Raw genomic sequence first — 23,992 nt, forward strand, 5'->3', positions numbered from 1 at the left:
GAAACCCCATCTCTACTAAAAATACAAAGAATTAGCCAGGTGTGGTGGCAGGTGCCTGTAGTCCCAGCTACTTGGGAGGCTGAGGCAGGAGAATGGCATGAACCCGGGAGGCGGAGGTTGCAGTGAGCTGAGATCGTGCCACTGCACTCCAGCCTGGGCGACAGAGCGAGACTCCATCTCAGAAAAAAAAAAAAAAATCTTCATAAAGACACTGGAAATGTAGAAAGAGAACGGGGATCTGCTATGCCAGGTTCTAGAGGGAAGCCTGCCATGAGAATGCTCATCACATATCTGGGACTCACAGTGGTCTCTGCTGGGAGGGACTTCTCAGAGCTCACAATTGGGCTGCACCTCAGCAGACCTTTGCAAACACAGCAGAAGTCAAGGCCCAGGAGTGGAGCTGTGTTGGAGTTCTCCAGAGAAACAGAACCAATAGGATGTGTATGTATATTATGTAGTGAGACTTTTCATCTTAGGGAATTGGCTCATGAGATTATGGAGGTTGGCAGGCAGGCCAGCAGGCTGGAGACTCAAGGAGATCTGATGGTGCAGTCCAAGTCTATGTTTATCATGTTTTTTATTTTCAGTATTTTTATGGACAGTTTGACATCTTGTAGGAGGCGAGGGGCCTTGCTGGCTGAGGAGAGGCTGCTTCTCCCAGGGCTAGCAAACTTCTGGAGATAATAAACAATCTGGCTGCAAACATACCTTCTGTATGCAAACTGATCCCTAGTCCATCTTTGAAACATTACCTTTGTTTAATGCTCACACACCAATATTTTCCAATATTTTCCTTGGCCTAAATCACCCCAGGGCAACTAGAGACCACTCCGATAGCCCACAGCCTGCGGATGTTATTCCAGTGAGCCAATCCTAAGCCGTGGGGACCACAAGAAAGGCTTCCTGGGCTGGGCTTCCCCCTCACTCCTTTGGCTTCCTGACCGAACCCGGCGCTTCCCCATGGGGCTCTGTGCGGTGTGGCATGGCCCCTCTTCTTGGAAACGTTTATAAAAATCTTTCTTCAATGGCACTAACTTCTTTTTTTTTTTTGAGACGAAGTCTCTCTCTTGTCCCCCAGGCTGGAGTGCGATGGCATGATCTCGGCTCACTGCAAGCTCCGCCTCCCAGGTTCAAGCGATTCTCCTGCTTCAGCCTCCCGAGTAGCTGGGAGCCACCGCGCCCTGTGGAGAAGCTATTTAAATCATACTGCTTTATATAAGCTCATGAAAACAAATTTTATATAAAATTTAATGACAGAAAAATATTGATGCTTGTATTAGTCCATTCTCACACTGCTAATAGAAACATGCCCGAGACTGGGTAATTTACAAAGGAAAGAGGTTTAATTGACTCACAGTGCAGTGTGGCTGGGGAGGCCTCAGGAAACTTACAATCATGGCAGAAGGCAAAGGGTAAGTCCCCGCTACTCAGTAGGCTGAGCCAGGAGAATTGCTTGAACTCGGCAGGCGGAGGTTGCAGTGAGCCGAGATCCCACCACTGCACTCCAGCCTGGGGGACAGAGTGAGACTCTCTCAAAAAACAAAAACAAACAAACAAACAAAAACCCTCAAGGAAAGAAACTGTGAGCCATGGATTTTATACTTACCGAAACTGACTTACAGGTAGAAAAAGCACTGATATTCCAATCACGTAAGACCTCAGGTGATATTGTTCCCATGATTCTTTAAAGGGGGTTGATCAAAATTAGGACACTGAAATGCCCAGAAACACAATGACATAAGGCCAGACAGTGAATACGAAATGTGCAGTTACTTTGTTCAACTAAGATTAAATGAGGGGGCCCGGCACGTTGGCTCACGCCTGTAATCCCAGCACTTTGGGAGGCCAAGGCCGGCAGATCATGAGGTCAGGAGATTGAGACCATCTTTGCTAAAATCGTGAAACCTCATCTCTACCAAAAATACAAAAAATTAGCAGGGCATCTGCAGTCCCAGCTGCTCAGGAGGCTGAGGCAGGAGAATCGGTTGAACCCGGGAGGTAGAGGTTGCAGTGAGCCAAGATCATACCACTGTACTCCAGCCTGGGCGACAGAACAAGACTCCATCTTAAAAAAAAAAGAATAAATGAGGGTTCTGTGAATGAGAGGCAGAGGGGCCTTGGTGGTGATCACAAGGGTGGATTGCCTTACAATAATTTATTAAGAGCTATCTTTGTTTTGGATTCTTTTCTACATATTTGCTTCATTTTATGTAAGACTATTTTTAAACAACTCGTTATTTTTGTTGTATATAAAAACTTTCAACATAAAATGCAAAAAATATCACCAAAGCGAATTCGAAATCTATACCATTTGGAAACTAAATAACTAACTATCACCAAAGCTAATTCTAAATCTATACCATTCGGAAACCAAATCACTAAATTAGCTGATTTGAGAGACAGGTGTTCAGGGAGGAGCTGCGTGGCAGTTGCTGTCCTTCAGCCAAGTGTCTGATTGAAGCTTCAGCTTCTCAGAGGCTCAGCTTTTGGCCTTCTGGTCATGGTCAGGTCACGGTCACAGCCTTCCCGGGGTGAATCCCAGAATCTGCAACACAAATGCAGGTGCTAGAGTTACTGGGGAGGCACAGATGTAGCTGGAGGAGGGGTGGCTGGGGTGGGTGTGCGGGACCCAGAAGGAACCTCAGGCTGTGTGTGGCATGTCAGCCTTGAGCCCTGACATCCAGGCATCAAGGCCACAGGGTGCTGAGACCTTTTTTGCGCCTCAGTGCTGGGGGTGTGGGCCGTTGCACACAGAGGCAGTTGAACCCGGGAGTTTAGCTGGGCAGCTTGTAGCTGACTGGTCCTCTGGACAGTGAAGCTGATGCAGAAGGAAGGGAAGGCCCCAAGACCCTGGGATGAAAAGTCAGAGTCCTACACACCTGGGCTGGGTGAGGAGCCGATTAGTCTCAGGTCTCGTGGAACAGGGTGGAAGAGACAACCTTTTCCTTCCACTCCTCCACTCAATACAACCATGTCATGAGATCTTCATGTTAAAAATGAATAGCTCCTGGCCAGGAGCAGTGGCTCCTGCCTATAATCCTAACATTTGGGAAGGACGAGGCAGGAGGCTTGCTTGAGGCCTGGAGTTTGAGACAAGCCTGAGCAACACAGCGAGATCTCATTGCTACAAAATATACAACTAAAAAAAGTGGCCAGGCTTGGTGGCTCATGCCTGTAATTCTAGTACTTTGGGAAGCCAAGGCAGGTGGATCACTTGAGCCCAGGAGTTGGAGACCAGCCTGGCCAACATGGTGAAATCCTGTCTTTACTGTAATAAAAATACAAAAATTAGCCAGCCATGGTGGTGTGCGCCTGTAATACCAGCTTCTCCGGAGCCTGAGGCAGGAGAATCCCTTGAGCCCAGGAGTTTGAGGCAGCAGTGAGCTATTATCACACCACTGTGCTCCACCCTGGGTGACAGAGCAAGACCCCGTCTCCTAAAAATGAAGAGTTTCCGGGAGCTCTTTCTTTGTCCCCTAATGGTAATTTTTCTTTCCATAAACACAACCACCAAAATTTCAATTTTAAAAACTTATGCTATGGCAAGAAAAACATAGTTCTATGTTTCATGTTCTAACATGAAAATGTTACAGAAGATGCTGCTTTTTAAATGTGAAAAATCGAGTTATATTGATTTTTATTTATTTATTTATTTTATTTACAAGATTGGGAAACAGATAAAAGGAACCTAAGTAATGTCTTAGTCTGTTTGGGCTGCTATAATAAAATGCCATAGCCTGGATGGCTTGTAAAGAACAGAAATGGCCGGGCGCGGTGGCTCACGCCTGTAATCCCAGCACTTTGGGAGGCTGAGGCGGGTAGATCACGAGGTCAGGAATCCAAGACCAGCCTGGCCAACATAGTGCAACCCCATCTCTACTAAAAATATAAAAATTAGCCGGGCATGGTGGCGGGCTCCTATAGTCTCAGCTACTAGAGAGGCTGAGGCAGAACGGCATGAACCCGGGAGGCAGAGCTTGCAGTGAGACGAGATGGCGCCACTGCACTCCAGCCTGGGTGACAGAGCGAGACTCTGTCTCAAAAAAAAAAAAAAAAAAAAGGAAAAACAAAACAAAACAAAAAAACAGAAATTTAGTTCTCACAATTCTGGAGAAGTGAAGTCTAATTTCAAGGTGCCGGCCGATTTGGTGTCTGGTGAGGACCCACTTCCATAGATGATGCCTTCTGGCTGTGTCCTCACTTGGCAAAAGGGGTAAGGGGTCTCTCTGGGGCAAACAATTCTATTTAAATACAATGTATTTCACACATAGACATGAGCCAGAATGAAACTCAAACCATAAAGTGTTTGAGTTTTTTTTTTTTTTTTTTTTTTTATGGAGTCTCTCTCTGTTGCCCAGGCTGGAGTGCAGTGGGTTAATCTCCGCTCACTGCAACCTCCACCTTCCAGGTTCAAGTGATTCTCCTGTCTCAGTCTCCTGAGCAGCTGGGATTACAGGCATGTGCCATCACACCAAGCTAATGTTTGTATTTTTAGTAGAGATGGGGTTTCACCATGTTGGTCAGGATGGTCCTGAACTCCTGACCTCGTGATCCACCCGTCTCAGCCTACCAAAGGGCTGGGATTACAGGAGTGAGCGCCACCGCACCTGGCCATCTGTGTTTTTATTTATCCACGTATCTGAGACAGAGTCTTATTCTGTCTCCCAGGCTGGAGTGCAGTGGTGTGATCACGGCTCCCTGCAGCCTCTACTTCCTGGGCTCAAGTGATCCTTCCTCTTCAGCCTCCCGAGTAGCTGGAACCACAGACGCGCACCACCAAGCCTGGCTAATTTTTAAAAACTTTTTTGTAAGGAAGGAATCTCATTATGTTGCCCAGGCTGGTCTCGAACTCCCGGGCTCAAGTGATTCTCCTGCCTCAGCCCCTCAAAGTGCTAAGATTACAGGGGTGACCCACTGTGCCTGGCCTCATTTTATATTTATATTTACTCAAAATGACAATCTCGACAGGTTTCCTTGCAAAGGTGTGCAGAGCACAGCAAGAATTTCAACGGGTAGACTGGGCGGACTAGGGAGGGGCGCGGCACCCCCTCCCCCACCCCCTGCAGAGCTTTTCTCAGCCTGCGCCTCCCCGCGCAGGAAGAGGGCCATGTGCGGTCCTGACGCTCTTCCTTGAAGAAACCCTCAGGTCGATTTTTGTATTATAGTGTTTCTTGCTCACCACACAGGAATTATGGCGGGCAGGAGTGAAAGAGACAGACTTTCCACACGAGAACGGCATTTCCTATTCTTGGCAACATTGTTTAAAGCAAAATATTAGACCCCAAATGGTGAAACTTGGAGGAAGATTCCCCCAGCTCTGCCCAGTGGGTTCCTTTTTCCTGAGGTTCTCAGCAGCACTGGGCGGATGTGGCTACACCGAGGTCTGACTGCAGAAGGCAGGAACCCTGTCCTACAGTCGAGCTATTGAGATCCTGGGAGGGCTGACTGAGGCCGCCTGTAATACCAATGGGAATGAGGGAGGGGCCGGAGTGATGCCGCAGTGGGGGAAGTTTCTTTTATTAAAAAAAAAAATATTTAATTTTAATTTAAAAATTTTTGAGGCAGGGTCTTGCTCTGTAGCTTAGGCTGGAGTGCAGCGGTGGCATCATATTATAGTTCACTGCAGCCTCTTCCTCCAGGGCTCAGTGATCCTCCTGCCTCAGCCTCCCAAAGTGTGGGGATTACAGGGGTGAGCCACTGTACCTGGCTGGAAGTTTTCATTTGATGCCAAAAGTGTCTGAGGGAGCAAAGACTCTGGGATGACTGAAGTCTCAGGCCTGGCAAGCACCCCACACAGGGAGGCTCAGGAACAAGGGTTAAAATGACAATTGACGTCAAACTTGTAGTGGAGGTTTACAGTCTCTCCTAGACAACAGAGAATGTGCCTGGGGGTTGGAATCAAGGGGCCAAACTGCAGCCCCCCGATTTCCCGTTCACTGGCTTCCGGACCTGCTGAATTCTCCCACCTTCTCAAGCCTGAGTGTTCCGCATATGTCAAAGACCGTAAAGGTGACTTTTCTTTCATCATGATCTATCACATGCCATGAGGGAAAAATACAAAGGTCTGCTTGGAGGTGAGATTTATTATGATTATTTATTATTATTATTATTATTATTATTTTGAGATGGAGTCTCGCTGTGTTGCCCAGGCTGGATGGAGTGCAATGGCTGAGCTCGGCTCACTGCAAACTCCGCCTCCTGGGTTCACGCCATTCTCCTGCCTCAGTCTCCCGAGTGGCTGGGACTACAGGTGCCGGCCACCACGCCCGGCTAATTTTTTGTATTTTTAGTAGAGATGGGGTTTCACCGTGTTAGCCAGGATGGTCTCGATCTCCTGACCTAGTGATCCGCCCGCCTCAGCCTCCCAAAGTGCTGGGATTACAGGTGTAAGCCACGGCGCCTGGCCTATTATTTTTTTATTTTTATTATTATTTTTTTGAGACGGAGTCTAGCTCTGTCATCCAGACTGGAGTGCAGTGGCGCAATCTTGGCTCACTGCAACCTCTGCCTCCCGGGTTCAAGCAATTCTCCTGCCTCAGCCTCCAGAGTAGCTGAGATTACAGGCGCCCGCCACCACACCCGGCTGTTTTTTTTTTTTTTTTTTTTTTTTTTTTTGCATTTTTAGTATTTAGTAGAGTCGGGGGTTTCACCATGTTGGCCAGGCTGGTCTCGAACTCATGACCTTGTGATCCGCCCGCCTCGGCCTCCCAAAGTGCAGGGATTACAGGCGTGAGCCATGGCGCCCGGCCTGAGATTTACTATTAAATGAAGTCATTGATTCAGTGACGGATTCTGAAGCAGGGTGTGTCCATTTAGAACCCAGTGAGCATTTTCTGGGTGGTGATGAGACTTCCCCCTAGGTTTACTGAGGTGTCCTTGGCAGAGAGTAAACCTCAGAGGCAGCAGCAGGCTGCTGAGCACAGTGCTGGGTCCGAGCAGATGCTTGTTACTCATCATCCTTGTCTCGGCTCTGGGCTGTGCCCTGCCAAAGAGACAGAAAGTCACCCCACCAGCATCAGGGGAGCTTTAGCAAGGACAACCCAGGAGCAAGGCCTCAGTGGCTCCTTAGTCCATGGTGGTTCTAATGGTGTGAACAGCTCTTGCCTATTGGGTTTTAAATGTGGGTTTTATTGTTATTTAGGTAGGACAAGAATGAAGACATGGAAATGGTGAAATGATAGTTTGTTATATTCACAGGGCAGGAGGACGGGCCACCCCACACCACACAGGGCCACATGGGAGAGGCACCAGGGTTGCTCAGGAAGCAAAGGGAGCAAGGGGAAAATGTACCAGGCGACTAGGGACAGCCCCTGCGCCCTGAAGCCTGCAGAAATGACTCACTAGCCAACCCTACACCATCTGCCCCTGCCTCACCTACTCCTTCCCACAGAAGCCACATTACAGGCTCCTGCCCACGGTGTCCACTCCCTCTGCCTCCCGGCCCACTCTAGGGCTGCCCCATGTGGCCCTGCGTGACACGCCTCCTGTTTCTAAGTGAGTATACACACTTTTTCCTCCTTGACATCATTTCCAGGTCTGCTTTCTTACCATATCTGGTTAAAACGAATCTCATTTGAAAACGAACTGATTCGTCAAATAAATCACCCATGAACAAACTAGTAACGTTCTCACATATATAGTGCCAGAGTTTAGCTGTTTCAGGTAATTAACATAATTTGTATAAGGATTAGAAATAGTTCTACAGTAGATCACATTTCAGATTTAATGACAATAAATTTGTTGGAGAGTCAGTGAGTTAGGATGCAACTCCACTTGTCAAATCATGGTTGCATCACAACCATAGGTTTGAGTACAGATACAAGATCTGATAAAAACAAAAGCATATAGGCTATATGGAATAAAGAGTACTGCATATTTTGTTATTACTTGAAATTCTGTACTATAATGTACTTTATATCAGTAAAACTTATAATGAAGTGATATCGGCTGGGTACAGTGACTCATGTCTGTAATCACAGCACTTTGGGAGGCTGAGGCGGGTGGATCACGAGGTCAGGAGCCCAAGACCAGCCTGGCCAACATAGTGAAACCCCGTCTCTACTAAAAATACACAAAATTAGCTGGGCGTGGTGGCTGGCGCCTGTAGTCCCAGCTACTTGGGAGGCTGAGGCAGGAGAATGGTATGAACCCGGGAGGTGGAGCTTGCAATGAGCCGAGATCGCACCACTGACTCCAGCCTGGGCGACAGAGCAAGATTCCATCTCAAATAAAAAAAAAAAAAAAAAAAAAAGTGATATCAGCATACTGATGCACCTGTTTTGTTTCTGGAGCGCCAGTTCTTACACACTGAGCAGCACATCCTTCCCCGTGGGAGTACTGCAGACATTTCCCAGCCTAGGGCCCCACTCACTTGACAGTACTCAGCTCCTGGGGATCCAGCTAGCTCTGTGGCCACAAACTTCCTTAGTACTGTGCCGGAGTTCTGAAGGGGTCCAGGTGCTGGCCAGATCAATGTGAGTCGAGCAGCTGTAACCATGGGAGACACAGCCCCTTGTTTTCCTTTCCCCATAACAGACAGTCCAAGTGAGATAAGTGCCTGTGCATAGAAAGCTTATCAAACTTAATTTTAAATACTCAAAACTGAATTCCATGGAAAAGTCACTCCCAGAAACTTTTGTGGTGTGATGTATGGCTGTATGTGCCAGAGTGGCTTTGCAGACAATGGAAACTGGGAAAATATCCAGAGGCTGCTTTTGAATGCTCACAGCCAGAAAAGTCGATTTGGTTCTAGGCTAGAGTGGGTAAATTGTGATGTGGCTGAAAGGAACAAGAGTGCCCCTCAGCCGGCAGGCATTCGCTGGGGCTCTGAAGTTAAACCCTGACATAGGAACGGGCTGAACATAGCAGCCCTGTGCTGGTACAAGTCCTTATGCATCCCCTGCATCTCCTCCCAGTGTCCCTGGTGAGTGGCTCCCTCGGAGAGGGGATGTGAGGACAGATTTTGCTCTTCTAGGATGTGTGGGGGATGACTGAGCCAGGGCTAAGCTGGCAAGGAAAAGGCAGCTTCTATAAACACTGCAGAATGGACACAGCTGTGGACTGCTCTGGGAAGGGAGATGCCCTCCCTCCATCTGGGTGAGCAAACCCAGAGGTGTGAACAGGCTCTTCCCAGCAAAAGGTGCTGGCAGATAGTGGCCTAGGGGGATTTCTCTATCTGTCCTCCTCAACTGCAGGGGACAGATAAGATCTGGGACACATTTATATGAAGCTAACAGCCATGAGCCCAACATTGCTCTTTTCTCTCCTGAGAAGTTTCTCCTTTTTAACTGTCTCCCTGGACATCTGGGCTGCCAAAAGGAAATGCCTTTTGTCTTCAAATTCTCCTTGTCTTTTCAGAGCTAGGTACTACTTAAAGGCTTCTCAGTTAGTTAGTAGACAGATAAATGTTAACTTTGGCTTTCTTGCTTATAATCAAGAATCATTCCACTAGAAGGATCCATTCTAGTATTCTAGTAGAGAAATCCATAGAACCTGATTTCTAATTTTCTAATTAAAACGTATTTATACCCTAGATATTCATACTAATATTGAACAGTTCTCAGTTTTCCTTTTAACCACAACTGTGACCTCTCAAGTTCCATTTCCTAAGTGCACCTACTGAAAATAAGGCAGTGTCTTTTTTGCCTGCCAATGTTGTAAAAAATAGGCATTCTGTAAACACAAATTTTATGAATAGCATATACATATTCATCAAGCTCTTAGGCTAATTTGCAAAGTTCATCACTTGTTTATTCCTACAATAAACTGAAATAAAAGGCACTGCTCAGAACACACTTGAAACTACTTTAAGACAACTTTGGTATAAATATATATTTATTTTTGAGACGGAGTCTTGCTCTGTCGCCCAGGCTGGAGTGCAGTGGCACAATCTCGGCTCACTGTGAGCTGCGCTTCCGGGGTTCACTCACACCATTCTCCTGCCTCAGCCTCCCAAGTAGCCAGGACTACAGGCGCCTGCCACCATGCCCAGCTAATTTTTTTTTTTTGTATTTTTAGTAGAGATGGGGTTTCACCGTGTTAGTCAGGATGGTCTCGATCTCCTGACCTCGTGATCCGCCCGCCTCGGCCTCCCAAAGTGCTGAGATTACAGGCTTGAGCTCCCGCGCCGGGTCTCAAAAAATATTAATGCCTAGAAATATTTATGTCTTAATACTTGAATAATTATTTTTCTCATGAACCAATGAACGCCAAGCCAGCCCTCTAATGAAGTTCTACTTTATTTTTCTTTAATACTCATTTGAATGTTACGTTAAATTCGTATTTTCATAGCCAATAGTTGAAAAGACTGAAAATGCCAATAAACTAATTGACAATATAAAATGTAAAAGTAATTGTGTCACACAGGCTCATGAACTACAGTGGATTTGAAAAGCTGAAGAGCTCAATGCAAGTGTCCTCTACCCGAAGTGTGTGCTCTTGGGGGCATATTCCGCATGGCCAAGCCTGTGTGGTGTCGTCGGGCCTGGCGTCCTCAGCTAGCGGCTCCCATCCCCCTGGACTGGTTGTGGACACGGCAGCCTCCTCAGATTGGGAAGCGGCCTGAGAAGCGGTGCTCGGGAGACGGAGGAGGCTGGCCTGGGGCTCTTCAGGCTGAACTCTGCAGGCTGAACTCTGCCCGCCTTGCCTTGCGGTGGGTTCCACAGCAGACACGCTTCCCCCTTAAGGGAGATGTTGTGAAAGGAAGGTGCTAACTGTCGGGGGAAGGTGGCGGTGCCAGGCTTTCTGGCTCCAGCTTTCGCTCCTTCTCGCTGTTGTTCTGCTGTCTCTACCTATCGGTCGCAGCGGTGCTGGGGACACACGTGTCCCTCTCCCAAGGATCTGGAGCCAAAGGCGCTTTCATGAAAGTATTTATTACCCAATAAAAATATTCACCCAGTGCTTCAGCTTACGGTAAACTAAACACGTCTATTATTTACAACATAGAAAATTAAAGGCGATGCCCAAGTCCCGGCCTTCTGCAGGGGCGCCGCTCCCGCTGGAGGACGGAAGGGACGAGGGACCGAGGGTGCGCTGGCGCATCGTGGCGCAGGAGGCGGTGCAGGAGCGCGCAGGGCAGCAAGAGTAGCAGGCTGGGCGCGCCCCCGGCGCTCGGCCCGTGAGCGTGGGAGGCCAGGAAGTCTTTCGGGTCTGGAAAAACAGACAAACCGGAGATGTACGAAATAAAGTGTTCCGGCTCGGTTTGAGAGAGTGCAATAGAAACGCCTGCTCCCTGCCTTCTGCAGGCCCTTTTCTCCTGCGCCCTCACTAGGCTCTGCCCCTGGGAGCCGCTGCAGGGTGAGGTGTGCGGAGGCCGGTCCCGGCCGGCTGCACGGAGGGAAGCCTCTAAATGTCTGTGGAACTCGGAGAGCTGAAGGAGAATTACAGTACTGTGTTTAAAGGGGAACGAAGAACAGCCCTTCCGTCTTTTTCATTTGGCCCGTTACCTTTCAGGGAGTCCCTCTCCAGGTCATTGAGCGATGGGACACATAGACCCGATTTAAAACAGTGCTATAGTATAAATCAGCTCGCCTCCATCTGCTGCAACAAAGGTTCCACTTGTCCCCAAATGAATGCTCGAAATATTTCTTTGACGAGGGACAGCTGATAGAGCAGGAGGGTGCAGCCATCCAAAGTCTGGCTGCTCTTCTGAGGAGGCCTAGGCCTGTGAGTGGCGCCGCGCCCCATGGGACTCACTTGCGGGCCCCCTCGCCCACACCGCTGGTCACGGGAGGCCATGCCTGAATGCCTAGTCCCTGTGTCCCCTCCCCACCCCTCACAGCAGGCTTCATTCATGCTGAACCCTGAGGGTCCCTGAGCCTTGGTCTCTGTGTAGCTAGGACCCCAGCCTAGAGCAGCGGAATGGGAATCTCTGGAGTGGTGGGGCTGGGCAGGGTCTTGGCTGATGCTCTGGGTGGTGATTGCCATGTGAAGCAGACAACCTTGCAGGGATGGCAGCCAGCACCACTAGAACATTCTCACAAGTGAGTCCAGGCCTGGCTTGGAGTGGGGTCAGGCTGGTAGAAGAGCATGCCCAACTACAGGGATCCTTTCCCCGGGGCCACTGAGCAAAGGCCAGCCACCTCCCTGCCCCCTGACCAGGCCTGCCCCGCCCTCTACTATACGTCCAGGAGATGTCCTCTGGACTTGGGAACCTGGCATGAGCATGAAACTGGAAATTAACAAGGAATGATGCAGACGAGCACCTGCAGCAAGAACCACTCTACACCTGTCCACAGGTAGGCTGTGGTGGCACTGGCCAGGTCAGGCTCACTCCAGGCTTGGGTGCCACCTCCCCATAGCACCCCACCTTGGGAGAGAGGATTGTTCCAGGGGTGCCAGAATCCCCAAACAGGAATGCTAACATCTAGGCTCAGACGAGGCTCCAGAGAAGCTGATGCTAAGACAGGCACTCACAGCATGTGAAGCTATTCAGGTGAGAAAGGGGTCAGCAGTACTGGGTCTGTGCTGGCCTTCCCCTGAGGGAAGGAAACAGGAGGGCTGGACACAGGGTGCATCCTTATAGGCTCAGAGCTAGCTGGTGGCAGGACCTGCGAGAGCCATTCCAATGGCATCCCAGAGGTCTGTAGACTGGGTCTGGCCCACGGATGTTTGTTTGCTTGTTGGTTGGTTGGTGGGTTTTTGCCAGAATTGCGTTTTTAAAAATTAGTTTGCAGCAGTGAGGTGAGTCTTCATCTGGCCCCATCTCACTTCCGTGTTACCTGCCCATCTCTGAAGACACCTGAGTTGGCTACATCACTGTGTCACTCCACAGACTCTGAATTTTAGAGTAGTAAATTGTCTCTTGATGCTTGTGAAAACTGAGACTTGATGCTCTAGGGCTGCAGTACAAAGAACCACCCCCTTAGACTAACAAGGAGATCCTGGCTAGCTCAGGACTGCGCAAAAGTCCCTGCTACATGGAAGCTTTTCATTCTTGGACCCGCAGAGCATCAGTCAGAGCAAGGAGGGCTCTTGGAGATCCCCAGACAGAGAGTCCCTGCAGCAGCCAGGGGGCCATGCTTTTGTAGCAACATATTGTATCTTCCACATACTCTTCAAAACCATCATAATCTCCCATGAAAGGATTTAAAACATTTACTTATCTATTACTGTGCTGTTGGCTTTGGAACATGACCAAATTTTCTATATTCTATACAACACTATAAAAAATATCTTCATTTGTTTCATATTTATTCTTTCTTTTCTTTTTAAGAGACAGGATCTCACTCTGTCACCCAGGTTGGAGTGCAGTGGTGCAATCATAGCTCACTGTAACCTCACACTCCTAGGCTCAAGTGATCCTTCTGCCTCTCAGCCTCCCAAGTAGTTGGGACCACAGATGCTCATCACCACACCTGGCTAATTTTTTGTAGAGACAGGTCTTGCTATATTGCCCAGGCTGTTCTTGAACTCCTGGCCTTAAGCAATCTTCCCACCTAAGCCTCCTAGAGTGCTGGGATTATAGGCATGAGCCCCTGTACCCAGTCATATTGATAATTACTCTTATAGAAAGAGTACAAGAATGGGCCAGGTGCGGTGGCTCACGCCTGTAATCCCAGCACTTTGGGAGGCTGAGGTGGGTGGATCACAAGGTCAGGAGATCAAGACCATCCTGGCTAACATGGGTAAACCCCGTCTCTACTAAAAATAAAAAATAAAAAAAATTAGCCGGGCGTGGTGGCAGGCGCCTGTAGTCCCAGCTACTCAGGAAGCTGAGGCAGGAGAATGGCATAAACCCTGGAGGTGGAGCTTGCAGTGAGCCAAGACTGCGCCACTGCACTCCAGCCTGGGCGACAGAGTGAAACTCCATCTCAAAAAAAAAAAAAAAAAAAAAGAGTACAAGAATGGCACAAGGTTAAGAATCAGACCCTGTTTACTATCTATAGGAGTTGATCTCTCTGTGTCTCAGCTTCCCCAAACGTAAAAGGTGTATCTACTTCATTGGCTTTCATAAGAGTTAAATGGGATAATGGATACATAAAGTGCCTGAAATACACTGAGGGCTCCTCTCATGCTGTAACACCCAGAAGAGCTTGCCCTACTGCAATGGCACCTGCCATGGAGGATGTTCCATCTATCATCACTGTTGTCAACTTCAAGTCATCATAACCACCATCGGCACAGCCATCACCAGCATCACTGTAACTTGCCTTGAAGCAGGATGAATGGGTAAAAAACACAAAGGTGTTACTGCCCTTTCTGCACCTGACAGATGACTCTAAAGGATGACTGCACTATTTTGTCCAGCTTTGATGAACAGAGGCCACATTTTCAGAGCCATTATCATTGTCCTTGGTAAATAGCAGTCCCAGCACTGGATGTTTCCGAGAATGTAAAATCGTGACCAGATATCCTGGAAGTCATCACAGTTAGTCCCTTCTCGACATTCCTGCTGGGGCCGCCTAATGGCAGGTGGGAACTGACTTCATCTGTGAGGACCACACAAGCACCCCCTGTGATTCTGATGCCTGTCCATGAAATCTGTGTCCTCCTGTCTCTGGGGCATAGAGGAGCAGCTGGTGACTTCAGAGGCAGAGGCCCAGCAGAAGGAGCACACATAGAAGAGGGGGTGCTTTGGGAAAATGTGGTCTGCACGGGAGGAGTGCTCTTCCCTGCTGGCACCATGCAGAGCTAGCTGAGGAGAAAGGAGCAGGGTAGGAAGTGGTGTTGGGGGCTGTGCCTCTATTAAGAGTGTCCCTTGACTGCTGGTCCTACCAGGAGAGAAGAGAGGACAGGAAGGTGAAGGAGAGCTAAGCATGCATTGTGTACTCCTCCACTGTGGGCCTCCAAGAGCAAGAGGGAGGCTGGGGGAGCTGGGTTGAAGATCTTTGGGCCACTGGTGCTGCCCTCCATGCATCCCTAGCAGGACGGCCTGAGAGTGACAGGTGGGAAGTGGGGTTGCAGGGCTGTGCCCTTTGACAGATGGAGGTACCCAGGGCTGACTGAAGTGGAGGGAGGGGGCAGGAGAGTGGCTCAGGGGCCTTGGCTTCATCAGGTGTGCCTCTGGACACTGCACCACCAGACCACCCAGGCCTGGGAGAGGGCAGAGCTGGGGCTGGGGCCAAGAGGCTGGGCCTTCACTAGCTGTGCCGTCTGTTGCTAGCCCCAGCCAGTGCTCACCAAAGAGGAGAGGAGAGAAGGCACAGGATTCCAGAGGAAAATGCCATGCCTGCCTGTGTCCCTGCTGGTCCCACAGCTGAGCAGATGGTGCTGGCCTAGTGCAGGGAAACCACCTGAGTTTTGGCAGCTAACTTGTCTCCCAGCTTCCTCTCCGATTACCAGCTGGTCATCTCCTGAAATTCTGCTCACTGAAACGGACACGTGAGGACATTGTTTGGAAATCATTTTTAAACTCAGCAATCTGGATATGAGAACTTCCAAACAAAATTTAATCCATTATATGATTCCCAATGAATGCGACTTTCTTCAACGATGAATCGATCTAGTTTGCTAAATGCTATGTGGCCTGGCACTGGAAGATGCACTTAGGATCGGTATGGAGGGTGAGCCTCAAGGAAGGCGCAACAGCGTGCGGGGGTGAGCTGGGGACCGAATCAGAGGGCCTCTTACCACAGCGTCCAGGCGTCTGGAGGGGGAGGCAGTGCAGGGCCCCGAAGATGCACCTGCAGAGGTGGCAGCCGCGGAGGGTCCAGGCTCCGTGCTGCAGGGCGCCGCATTCACTGAGAAGACGGGGACCTGCATCAGTGCGGTGGCCCACGCGCCCCTCGCCCGGCGCCCACTACTGCACCGCTTCCCCACTCGCGCATCCCTCCCCCGGCGCCAACTCCCGCGCTCCCCAAGACCCGCGCGTCCCTCGCCTGGCGCCCACTCCCGCGACTCCCCACCCGCGCGCCCCTCTGCTGACGCCCACTCCCGCGCCCCCTGACCCGCACGTCCCTCGCCCGGCGCCCACCCCCGTCCCCACCCCGCGCACCCCTGTGCCCACCTGCGCCTCTGGTCATGCTCGCAGTAGCGGCCGGTGAAGTGGGCCGGGCACACGCAGAAGCTGCCCAGCACGCAGGTACCGCCGTTCCGGCAGCAGCGCGGCCTCGCGGACGCACCTGCGGGGTCACCCGGGCGTCAGCCCCGCGCCCCCCGCGGCCCGTGGCCCTCCCCGCAGGGACGGGGCCGAACGTGGCCGCCCCGGGGAGGCAGTAAAATCAGCTCCCAGCCAAGTGTGTTTGCTCAGGTAAACCCTGCTTGTTAGGGATGTGAAACAAACTAGCAGGGGTGCGGCCTGCAAGCCGGGCTTGCTCTCTCCCTTCCTTTTACATGTTAACCTCTGGCTGTGGCTTCACCTGACAGTGATTAAGCACAGGCCTCCTGGGCGGGACCACCCACGGGTGTGATGACGCCAAACCCACCGGCGAGGGGCCTCCTGGGGACGCTGTGTCTGGGATAAGCCAAGCGAGAGTCCGCTGTTATCTTGGCTTGGGATATTTATTTTCAACACACTTAAATCACAGTTCTCTAGATCTGCAGCAAAATAACCATTAAAGAGCAAATACAACGTTTTACCAATGAAAGAGTAAAACTTTTTAACACCTCACTAGGAACTGTCTCTAGCTTTATAGCTTTATAAGTGCATCATTATTTGAAGATAACAAAATGCTCTCCTTGGATTTTATCCTGAATTTATCCTACATATTCTCAGATCCTAAACTCTGAGTCCGCAGACTGAGATGATGCCCTGGATTTTGTGGGCAGCGCCGCAACTTACCCTCTCCCAAAGTCCGGGAGTAGGGGAGCGGCTCCTCCGGCCCCCAGCCCTCGGCGCTCCCAGTCACCTCTCCGAAATGACTGGAGGTCCAGTTGAGCGGTGACTGTTGGTGCTTCTGAGTGGCAACCTTGGTGACTTCCTCTCTACCGCCGTTAGGTTTCTCTCTTTGATAGCCTTTAAAAAATATTGAAAATGTGAGACTGATAATGATTGAGAAACAAATATTTTATGCAATTAAAACTAAAATTATGAATAAAATGTTTCTTACTGTTTCCCAAACTGATGATCTGTAATGCCAAACTGACCATAAACAGAAGCCTAGAATATTTAAAGAAAATCATTGAAATGGAAAATATCTTTAAAAATATAAGCAGAAATTCACATATACATAAAAATACAATGCCATCATTATATATAAATATAAAATTATGTAAAATAATTATAATGAATAAGGCAATCATTTTGTAACTTGTAGGTTTTTGTTAATTTTGCTATGGCTTAGAAAGATTTTGAGACAGAAAGTGTACACCTCCTTTAATGAACAGTGGCTCATGCACTACGATTTAATCTGAGGCTCTTAAGACCCCTTCTTGGCTCTAAGATCTCATGACCTCTGTCCTTACCTGACATGGTGCCTCCAGGTCATTTTTGGTTTGAGAGTCTTCTTCTCTTAGTGCATTGAAGATCAGTTTCCAGGAAAGCTGAATCTGAAGAGCCTCTGCATTTGAAGATGTCTTTACTCCAGGCCCTGGGGACACAGAATGGACGAGTACAGAAGATGTGGATGTTCCCTTCCCTTCCTCAGCCAGGAGAAACGGGATGGTATCTTGAGTTCTGCAGCCCCTGAGCTAGGGTCGGGGGTGCGGTGACAGGCAGGCCCCTCCGAGCCTGAAGAACAATTCCCTCTATGAGACCTGGCCGGGGGGTGGGGACTTGGGCCGACTCCCCCCAGCAGTGTTTACAGTGCTGACAGCAGCGGGAGTGACCAATCCCTGATGTAAAACATTGGTATCCAAGGTGACGAGCCATTTTCTCACTGAAAAAAAAAAAAAAAAAATCCCAACATGAACAAAAAGTTTTCACAGGAAGGTGGAGATTTTCTATTGCATACTACTTGTACTGGGAGATGGTGAGAGTCCCTGTGGGAGAGGGAGCTGCTGTGTGGGGCACAGGCAACAGCATGGGGTCCCAGCCGCCCTGAGGGGGGAACACGAGGATAAGGGAAAGCATGTCACCCCTGCTTTAAGAGAGGCCCCCTCACTCTGCAGATGGAGCTTCTTCTCTGTGCCCAGCAAGTGGGGGAGGGGCACTGCCCCCATTTACTATAGGATCCTCTACGGTAGGCACTATTATTATCCCCCACGTGAAAAGAGAGAAAGGGAGGCTTAGAGAGTTTAAGTCCCTTGGCAGTTAGATCTCTGAAAAACATGAATGGCACAGATATGATGAGGAGATACCCACAGGTATTTAAGGCAACTATAGGGAGCCCTTGGGAGCACAGGCGCAGCTGCAGTGCCCGCCCATCGCCAGAGGAGCCTGCTGAATCCAAACGGAACCCAAGGAGGGAGTGATTTGGGGTATTTTCTAGCACCTTCTAAATCTGTTTTTCTAACTACCAGAATAGGGACTGAGCCCTTTTATCAGCACTAAAGAAGACACTTTGCAACCCAGTGTTGCAAATTGTTCTGTGATTTTAATATAAAAACTCATTTCTAAAAATAGTATTCTTCCTCCAAGGCTGAAATAGTCTTTAATGGTGATTTAATTTCTCACATCTTTACATGTGAGGTTTATTACAGAGGCTGTTAAATAAAGCATTAGGGAATTGGAGGACCGGGCTACCCTGGGGGCCTCCCAGCAATGGGTCCTGTGGGCTGCGAGGACCAGGTCAAGGCCAGCAGACCCGAGTGGGCAGAGCACATGGAGGAAGGTGCCCCACGACTTCATCAAGCATCTGTAAGTGGAGTCCTGAGACAAACACCTTGTTAATTTTGTTTTTTAGGGGCAAAGTGTCACTCTGTCAGCGAGGCTGGAGTGCAGTGGGCGATCATAGCTCACCACATCCTCGAATTTCTGGGCTCAAGTGATCTTCTCACCCCAGCCTCTGAGTGGCTAGGACTACAGGCTCGTGCCCCTATGCCCAGCTAATTTTTTTTTTATTTTGTTGAGATAGGGTCTTGCTATGTTGCCCAGGCTGTCCTCTAACTTCTGGCCTTAAGCGATCCTCCTGCCTCTGCCTCCCGAAGTGCTGGGATTACAGGCACAAACCCACCGTGCCTGGTGAAAAACACACTTTTTTTTTTTTTTTTTTTGAGACGGAGTCTCGCTCTGTGGCCCAGGCTGGAGTGCAGTGGTGCGATCTTGGCTCACTGCAACCTCCACCTCCCAGGTTCACACCATGCTCCTGCCTCAGCCTCCCGAGTAGCTGGGACTACAGGCGCCCACCACTATGCCCAGCTAATTTTTTGTATTTTTAGTAGAGACAGGGTTTCACCGTGTTAGCCAGGATGGTCTTGGTCTCCTGACCTTGTGATCCACCTGCCTTGGCCTCCCAAAGTGCTGGGATTACAGGCGTGAGCCACTGCGCCCAGCCAAAAAATACCCTTTTAAACTCAGTGGTTACTACTGGTTAATTACATCATTTAATTATATATAAAAGTAAGTACATTTTATGACTTTAAGTTAATAGAATCTTCTGCATGAGCTAAATTGTTTGTATACTAAAATGAAGATGTATATAAGCTAGATGATTGTATTTTTTGTATAAATAAGTTTTAAAACTGTTCATTTTACAGAGTGATGTTGAAACCAAACCTCTCTGACAACAGTAAAGCTTTAAAAGCAGCCTCTAAAATCTAACTTTCCCCCACAGTTTATTTATTAAATTTTACCTTAGTGGACATTTCCAAACATACACAAAGGCTGGGAGAATGAGCCAATAAACCCAGGTTCAACAATTAAGTGTCAGCCTTTGCCAATTTTATCTCATTTGTTTCCTCCCTAACTTTTTTCTTGAAGTTTTAAAAACTCCAATACATCATGACATTTCATATGTAGAGTAAGATTTTGAAAATCTGCACTTTATAAGTGGAAACTAGGAAAAAAAATGTCTACTGAGAGACAAGAAATAGCAGTGCGATGTGCTTAAGCTGTTTGCTTAAGCTCTGCAGTCTGCTCTGAGGAGAAGGGCTGATGGCCAGGCGATAAAGCTTCTGATGACCTATTTTCGCCAAACTGTCACTTGCTCTCCACACAAAGCGGTCCCAGGTTGCCGCATTGACTCAAAGGTCTTATAAAAGGGTTTTGCATTTTACTGCAGAGGAGCTGCCCTGTTTGCCATCAAGAGGCCCAGCTGGAAGGGTTGCCTGGGAGCACTGGAAGGGAGGAGGTGGGTCCCTGCCAGGAAACGGCCTCTTTCCTCCTTATCAGCTGTAAACAGATAAGGCTGGAGCTGACCCACCCATCAAAACTCCAGTGGAATGTTCTGGCTCACAGAATGTGTGGGACCGGAACCCCGTGCCAGGACTAGAGGACCCGTCAGTGTTCTGGGCACATCCATCATGAAGGAAAATGCTCTGCAACAAATTAGGTGTGAAGGGATTCTCTGAGGAAGACTTTAAAGCGATGGCTGTCCAAGTGGGCTGCCCCCTGGCACCTGTGGGGAGTGAGAAACACCTTTCTCCACCTTCCTGGCTTCTTGGGCGGGGCTGCTTTCTGTCTCCATACATTTTCCTCATCTAGAGATTGCATGTGAGGGGAATCATGCAGTATTTTCCTTTTGCGTCTGGCCTATGCCACGTAGCATAATGTCTTAGGTCCATCTGTGCTGTAGCGCACATCAGAGCTTCACTCCTTTTGTGACTGAATAATATCTCGTGAACACCCATCCACCACATTTTGTCTGTTTGTCATCTGTTGATGCATACTTGGATTTTCTACCTTTTGGAAGAGCACAGTGAGAAGGTAGCTATCCACATACCGATGAAGGAGGACTCCGGGGAACCCAAATCTGGTGACTTGATTTCAGACTTCCAGGCTCCAGAGCTGTGAGAGGAAATGTTTCTGTGGGTTAGGCCTCCCAGCCTGCGGCATTTGTTTAGGGCAGCCTGAGCTGACAGATACACCAGGTTTTTGTTTTTCCATGATTGTTATGTGTTATGTAATTTAGTAATTTTTGCTGCATTTAGAGTGCATTTGTACTGGTGGCTTTCTAGAAGTACAGAGAGCATCTTTTACGCGGGGTCCTTACACAGACATTTTCATTCACGGGGGGACCCTGTAGACAGTCCTCAAAGGCAACGGTGTGAGTCCGGCTGATGTTCCTTTAAATCAAATGGTGAACCTGAACTGTTGTGTGGCCCTTCAGAAAGCCCAGCACAGTCTGAGATGCTCATTTTGGCCTCCAGGCAGCGACCATGCTGGACAGAACATCACCTCCGCAAGCAGTCGGCCTCCAGGACCAAACTTCATTTTCCAGATGATGCTATGCTCAGATAAGGACCTTTATTAATTATACCAATTTTTATGTAACATAATTAGCAATGCTTTTAGTCTCTAAATCATACAAAATATGTACCAGAAAAGATGTACTTGAAGAAAACATGGTGCAGAAAGCAAAGGTTCCCTGAAGTAAAAATGGAAGCTGAAAATAATGCACTTTAAGAGAGAGATGGGGGCCGGGCGCGGTGGCTCACACCAGTAATCCCAACACTTTGGGAGGCCGAGGCGGGTGGATCACAAGGTCAGGAGGTGCAGACCATTTTGGCTAACATGGTGAAACCCTGTCTCTACTAAAAAAAAAAGTACAAAAATTAGCCGGGCATGGTGGTGGGCGCCTGTAATTCCAGCTACTTGGGAGGCTGGGGCAGGAAAATTGCTTGAACCCGGGAGGTGGAGTTGCAGTGAGCTGAGATTGCGCCGCTGCACTCCAGCCTGGGTGACAGAGGGAGACTCTGTCTCAAGAAAAAAACAAACAAACAAAAAAACAATGAATCACGTGAATCTGCGAGGTGGAGGTTGCAGTGAGCTGAGATTGTGCCACTGCACTCCAGCCTGGGTGACAGAGTGAGACTCTGTCTCAAAAAAAAAGAGAGAGAGAGAGATTGGATCTTTCAGGGAGGCAGGCAGTCACGTGCTGAAGGACAGGCCTGGCGTGCAGGGGCCCTCCTGGGAGCGCAGGCTCAGGAGGGGAATCAGCTTGTCCTCAGCACTGGGCTCAGAGCTGGGCCAGGCATCAAGACCGTTTTTTCTTCCCATGGCAGTGCCAGTGCCGCTGCAGAGCCCTGAGGACTGGGACACAGAGAAGCACCCTCCCTCAGGAGCTTCCCTTTCAACTGGGTGGCAGTCAGGAAACAGCCAGGACCCTGCAGTGCCTGAGTGCTTTGCCAGAAGCATTTGGGCTTGGAAGGGTCTTTCCTGCCCTTTCCTCCACCCAGCCCCTACACCCTCCACTTCCAGCCCGGCGGCCTCTCCCCTGCACCAGCACCTATGGCCTCCCCTAGGGCAGGAGGGAGAGGGTGAGAGAGTGGGAGTCCCCGCCTTTTGTGACCTGCTGTCTGTTAGAGGTGAGTCCAGGGCCACTCTAAGGGTGGAGGTTGCACATTGGCATGAAGACCAGGAAGGACTCTTTGGGGCCCTGTCAGAGACTCAGTCACACCCATAGATTAAACTCGTTTTGCCATATTTGCTATTTTGTTTTTAGTGGAGAATTTTTAAGTAAATTACATACATCATGACATCTTCCTGAGTATTTTCATATTTAGGATGTCTGAAAAATGAGGCTGTGTTCCCACAAATCTGTATTAGATGGAACTGAATTAACAACAGTGCTCCAGCACCCTGGACCATCCAGCCTAAATTCCATTTGGGGATGAGATGCCTTTTTGTCTCAGAATCCCAAGCGGTAAACACCACGAACCCCTCAGTTCGTATCTCAATCTTCCTTTTTATTGGATTTTGTATTCAATTTCTAACTTCTTACTAGATTATATCTCATTTAATTCTATTTGTTAAAGCTGATTTATTCTAAAATTTGATGAAGCAAAAGTCTAGATTTTGCCTCAATATAATAAGAAACACTTAATTATGAACATTTATGCAGGGCTTTGCTAATCTGCACTTTGTTCTTGGTATAGCCACATGTCTTTTGGGCCCCTTAAAAGGTAGTCTTCTGTATGAAGCACTTCTATATGGATCTACAATAAGAATTAACTTTAAAGTTAGTATTTTATTGGGGGATGATGCCCTGCTGATGAAACTCTGTGAATCAACCTCATTTGCTCATAGACAGCACTTGATATATAAAGAGCTTAACATTAGTCCCTCCAGACTGCACACCAGTGTTCTGGATTTCACAGTGAGACTCAGAGGGTGCATGGGGGTTGTCACCTGCAGCTCTGGGATCCAGCCAGTTGGGCTGGGGCTTCCTCTCTGTTTAAATTTGAAAAGGAAACCAGTTTGGAGTAAGAAGTAGCTTTTGCGTTGAAACAGCCAACCTACCAGTTTTAATGATTGACAACTGAGTTCACATAGAGAACTGAGCTCAATTTAAGAGTTAATAAAATGGGCCAGGTGTGGTGGCTCACGCCTGTAATCCTAGCACTTTGGGAGCCCAAGGCAGGCGGATCACGAGGTCAGGAGATCGAGACCATCTTGGCTAACATGGTGAAACCCCATCTCTACTAACAATACAAAAAATTAGCTGGGCGTGGTGGCGGGCGCTTGTAGTGCCAGCTACTTGGGAGGCTGAGGTGGGAGAATGGCATGAACCCAGGAGGCAGAGCTTGCAGTGTGCCGAGATTGCGCCACTGCACTCCAGCCTGGGCAACAGAGAGAGACTCTGTCTCAAAAAAAAAAAAAAAAAAAAAAGTTAATAAAATGAACAGCCTTTTTTGAGGGATAATTTCAAGGTTTTAAGATAAAAAGTAATAATCGGGCCAGGTGCGGTGGCTCACAACTGTAATCCCAGCACTATGGGAGGCCAAGGCAGGCAGATCACTTGAGGTCAGGAGTTGGAGACCAGCCTGGCCAACATGGTGAAACCCTGTTTCTACTAAAAATACAAAATTAGCCAGGCATGGTGGCACATGCCTGTAATCCCAGCTACTTGGGAGGCTGAGGCAGGAGAATCACTGGAACCCGGGAGGCAGAGGTTGCAGTGAGCCGAGATCATGCCATTGCACTCCAGCCTGGGCGACAAGAGCAAAACTCTGTCAAAACAAACAAAAAACAAACAACAACAACAAAACAAACAAGTAATAACCGTACTTTTAC

The 23,992-nt window shown here is 48.8% G+C and overlaps 1 protein-coding gene across 2 annotated transcripts; it reads right to left on the bottom strand.

The window, feature by feature from the left end:
- Positions 1–10,220: 10,220 nt before the first annotated feature.
- LOC100436096 (cryptic protein) lies at positions 10,221–17,758 on the bottom strand. 2 transcript variants are annotated; one of them, XM_002812356.5, is made up of 6 exons: positions 17,344–17,758; positions 16,989–17,038; positions 16,721–16,894; positions 15,947–16,061; positions 15,571–15,680; positions 10,221–11,148 (listed from the first exon to the last, which is right to left on the bottom strand). In XM_002812356.5, the coding sequence occupies exons 1-6, from the start codon at positions 17,364–17,366 to the stop codon at positions 10,949–10,951; spliced, it is 672 nt and encodes a 223-aa protein (XP_002812402.4). In that variant the 5' UTR covers positions 17,367–17,758; the 3' UTR covers positions 10,221–10,948. The 2 variants fall into 2 exon arrangements, with proteins under 2 accessions (XP_002812402.4, XP_009235875.4); XM_009237600.4 differs by lacking the exon at positions 15,947–16,061 and having other exon boundaries at positions 10,930–11,148; positions 17,344–17,654.
- Positions 17,759–23,992: the final 6,234 nt, after the last annotated feature.

The sequence above is a fragment of the Pongo abelii genome, chromosome 11 (genome assembly GCF_028885655.2).
Source record: "Pongo abelii isolate AG06213 chromosome 11, NHGRI_mPonAbe1-v2.0_pri, whole genome shotgun sequence".
NCBI classification, from domain to species: Eukaryota; Metazoa; Chordata; class Mammalia; order Primates; family Hominidae; genus Pongo; species Pongo abelii.

What these genes read in the sequence shown, in the direction of transcription:
- LOC100436096 (XM_002812356.5), bottom strand. Translation starts at nt 17,366, where the DNA reads ATGACCTGGAGGCACCATGTCAG. An exon ending in ACCTGGAGGCACCATGTCAG is followed by an intron (nt 17,039 to 17,343) that starts GTAAGGACAGAG and finishes TAAATATTCTAG; the next exon opens with GCTTCTGTTTATGGTCAGTT. An exon ending in CTCCCGGACTTTGGGAGAGG is followed by an intron (nt 16,062 to 16,720) that starts GTAAGTTGCGGC and finishes GTGACCCCGCAG; the next exon opens with GTGCGTCCGCGAGGCCGCGC.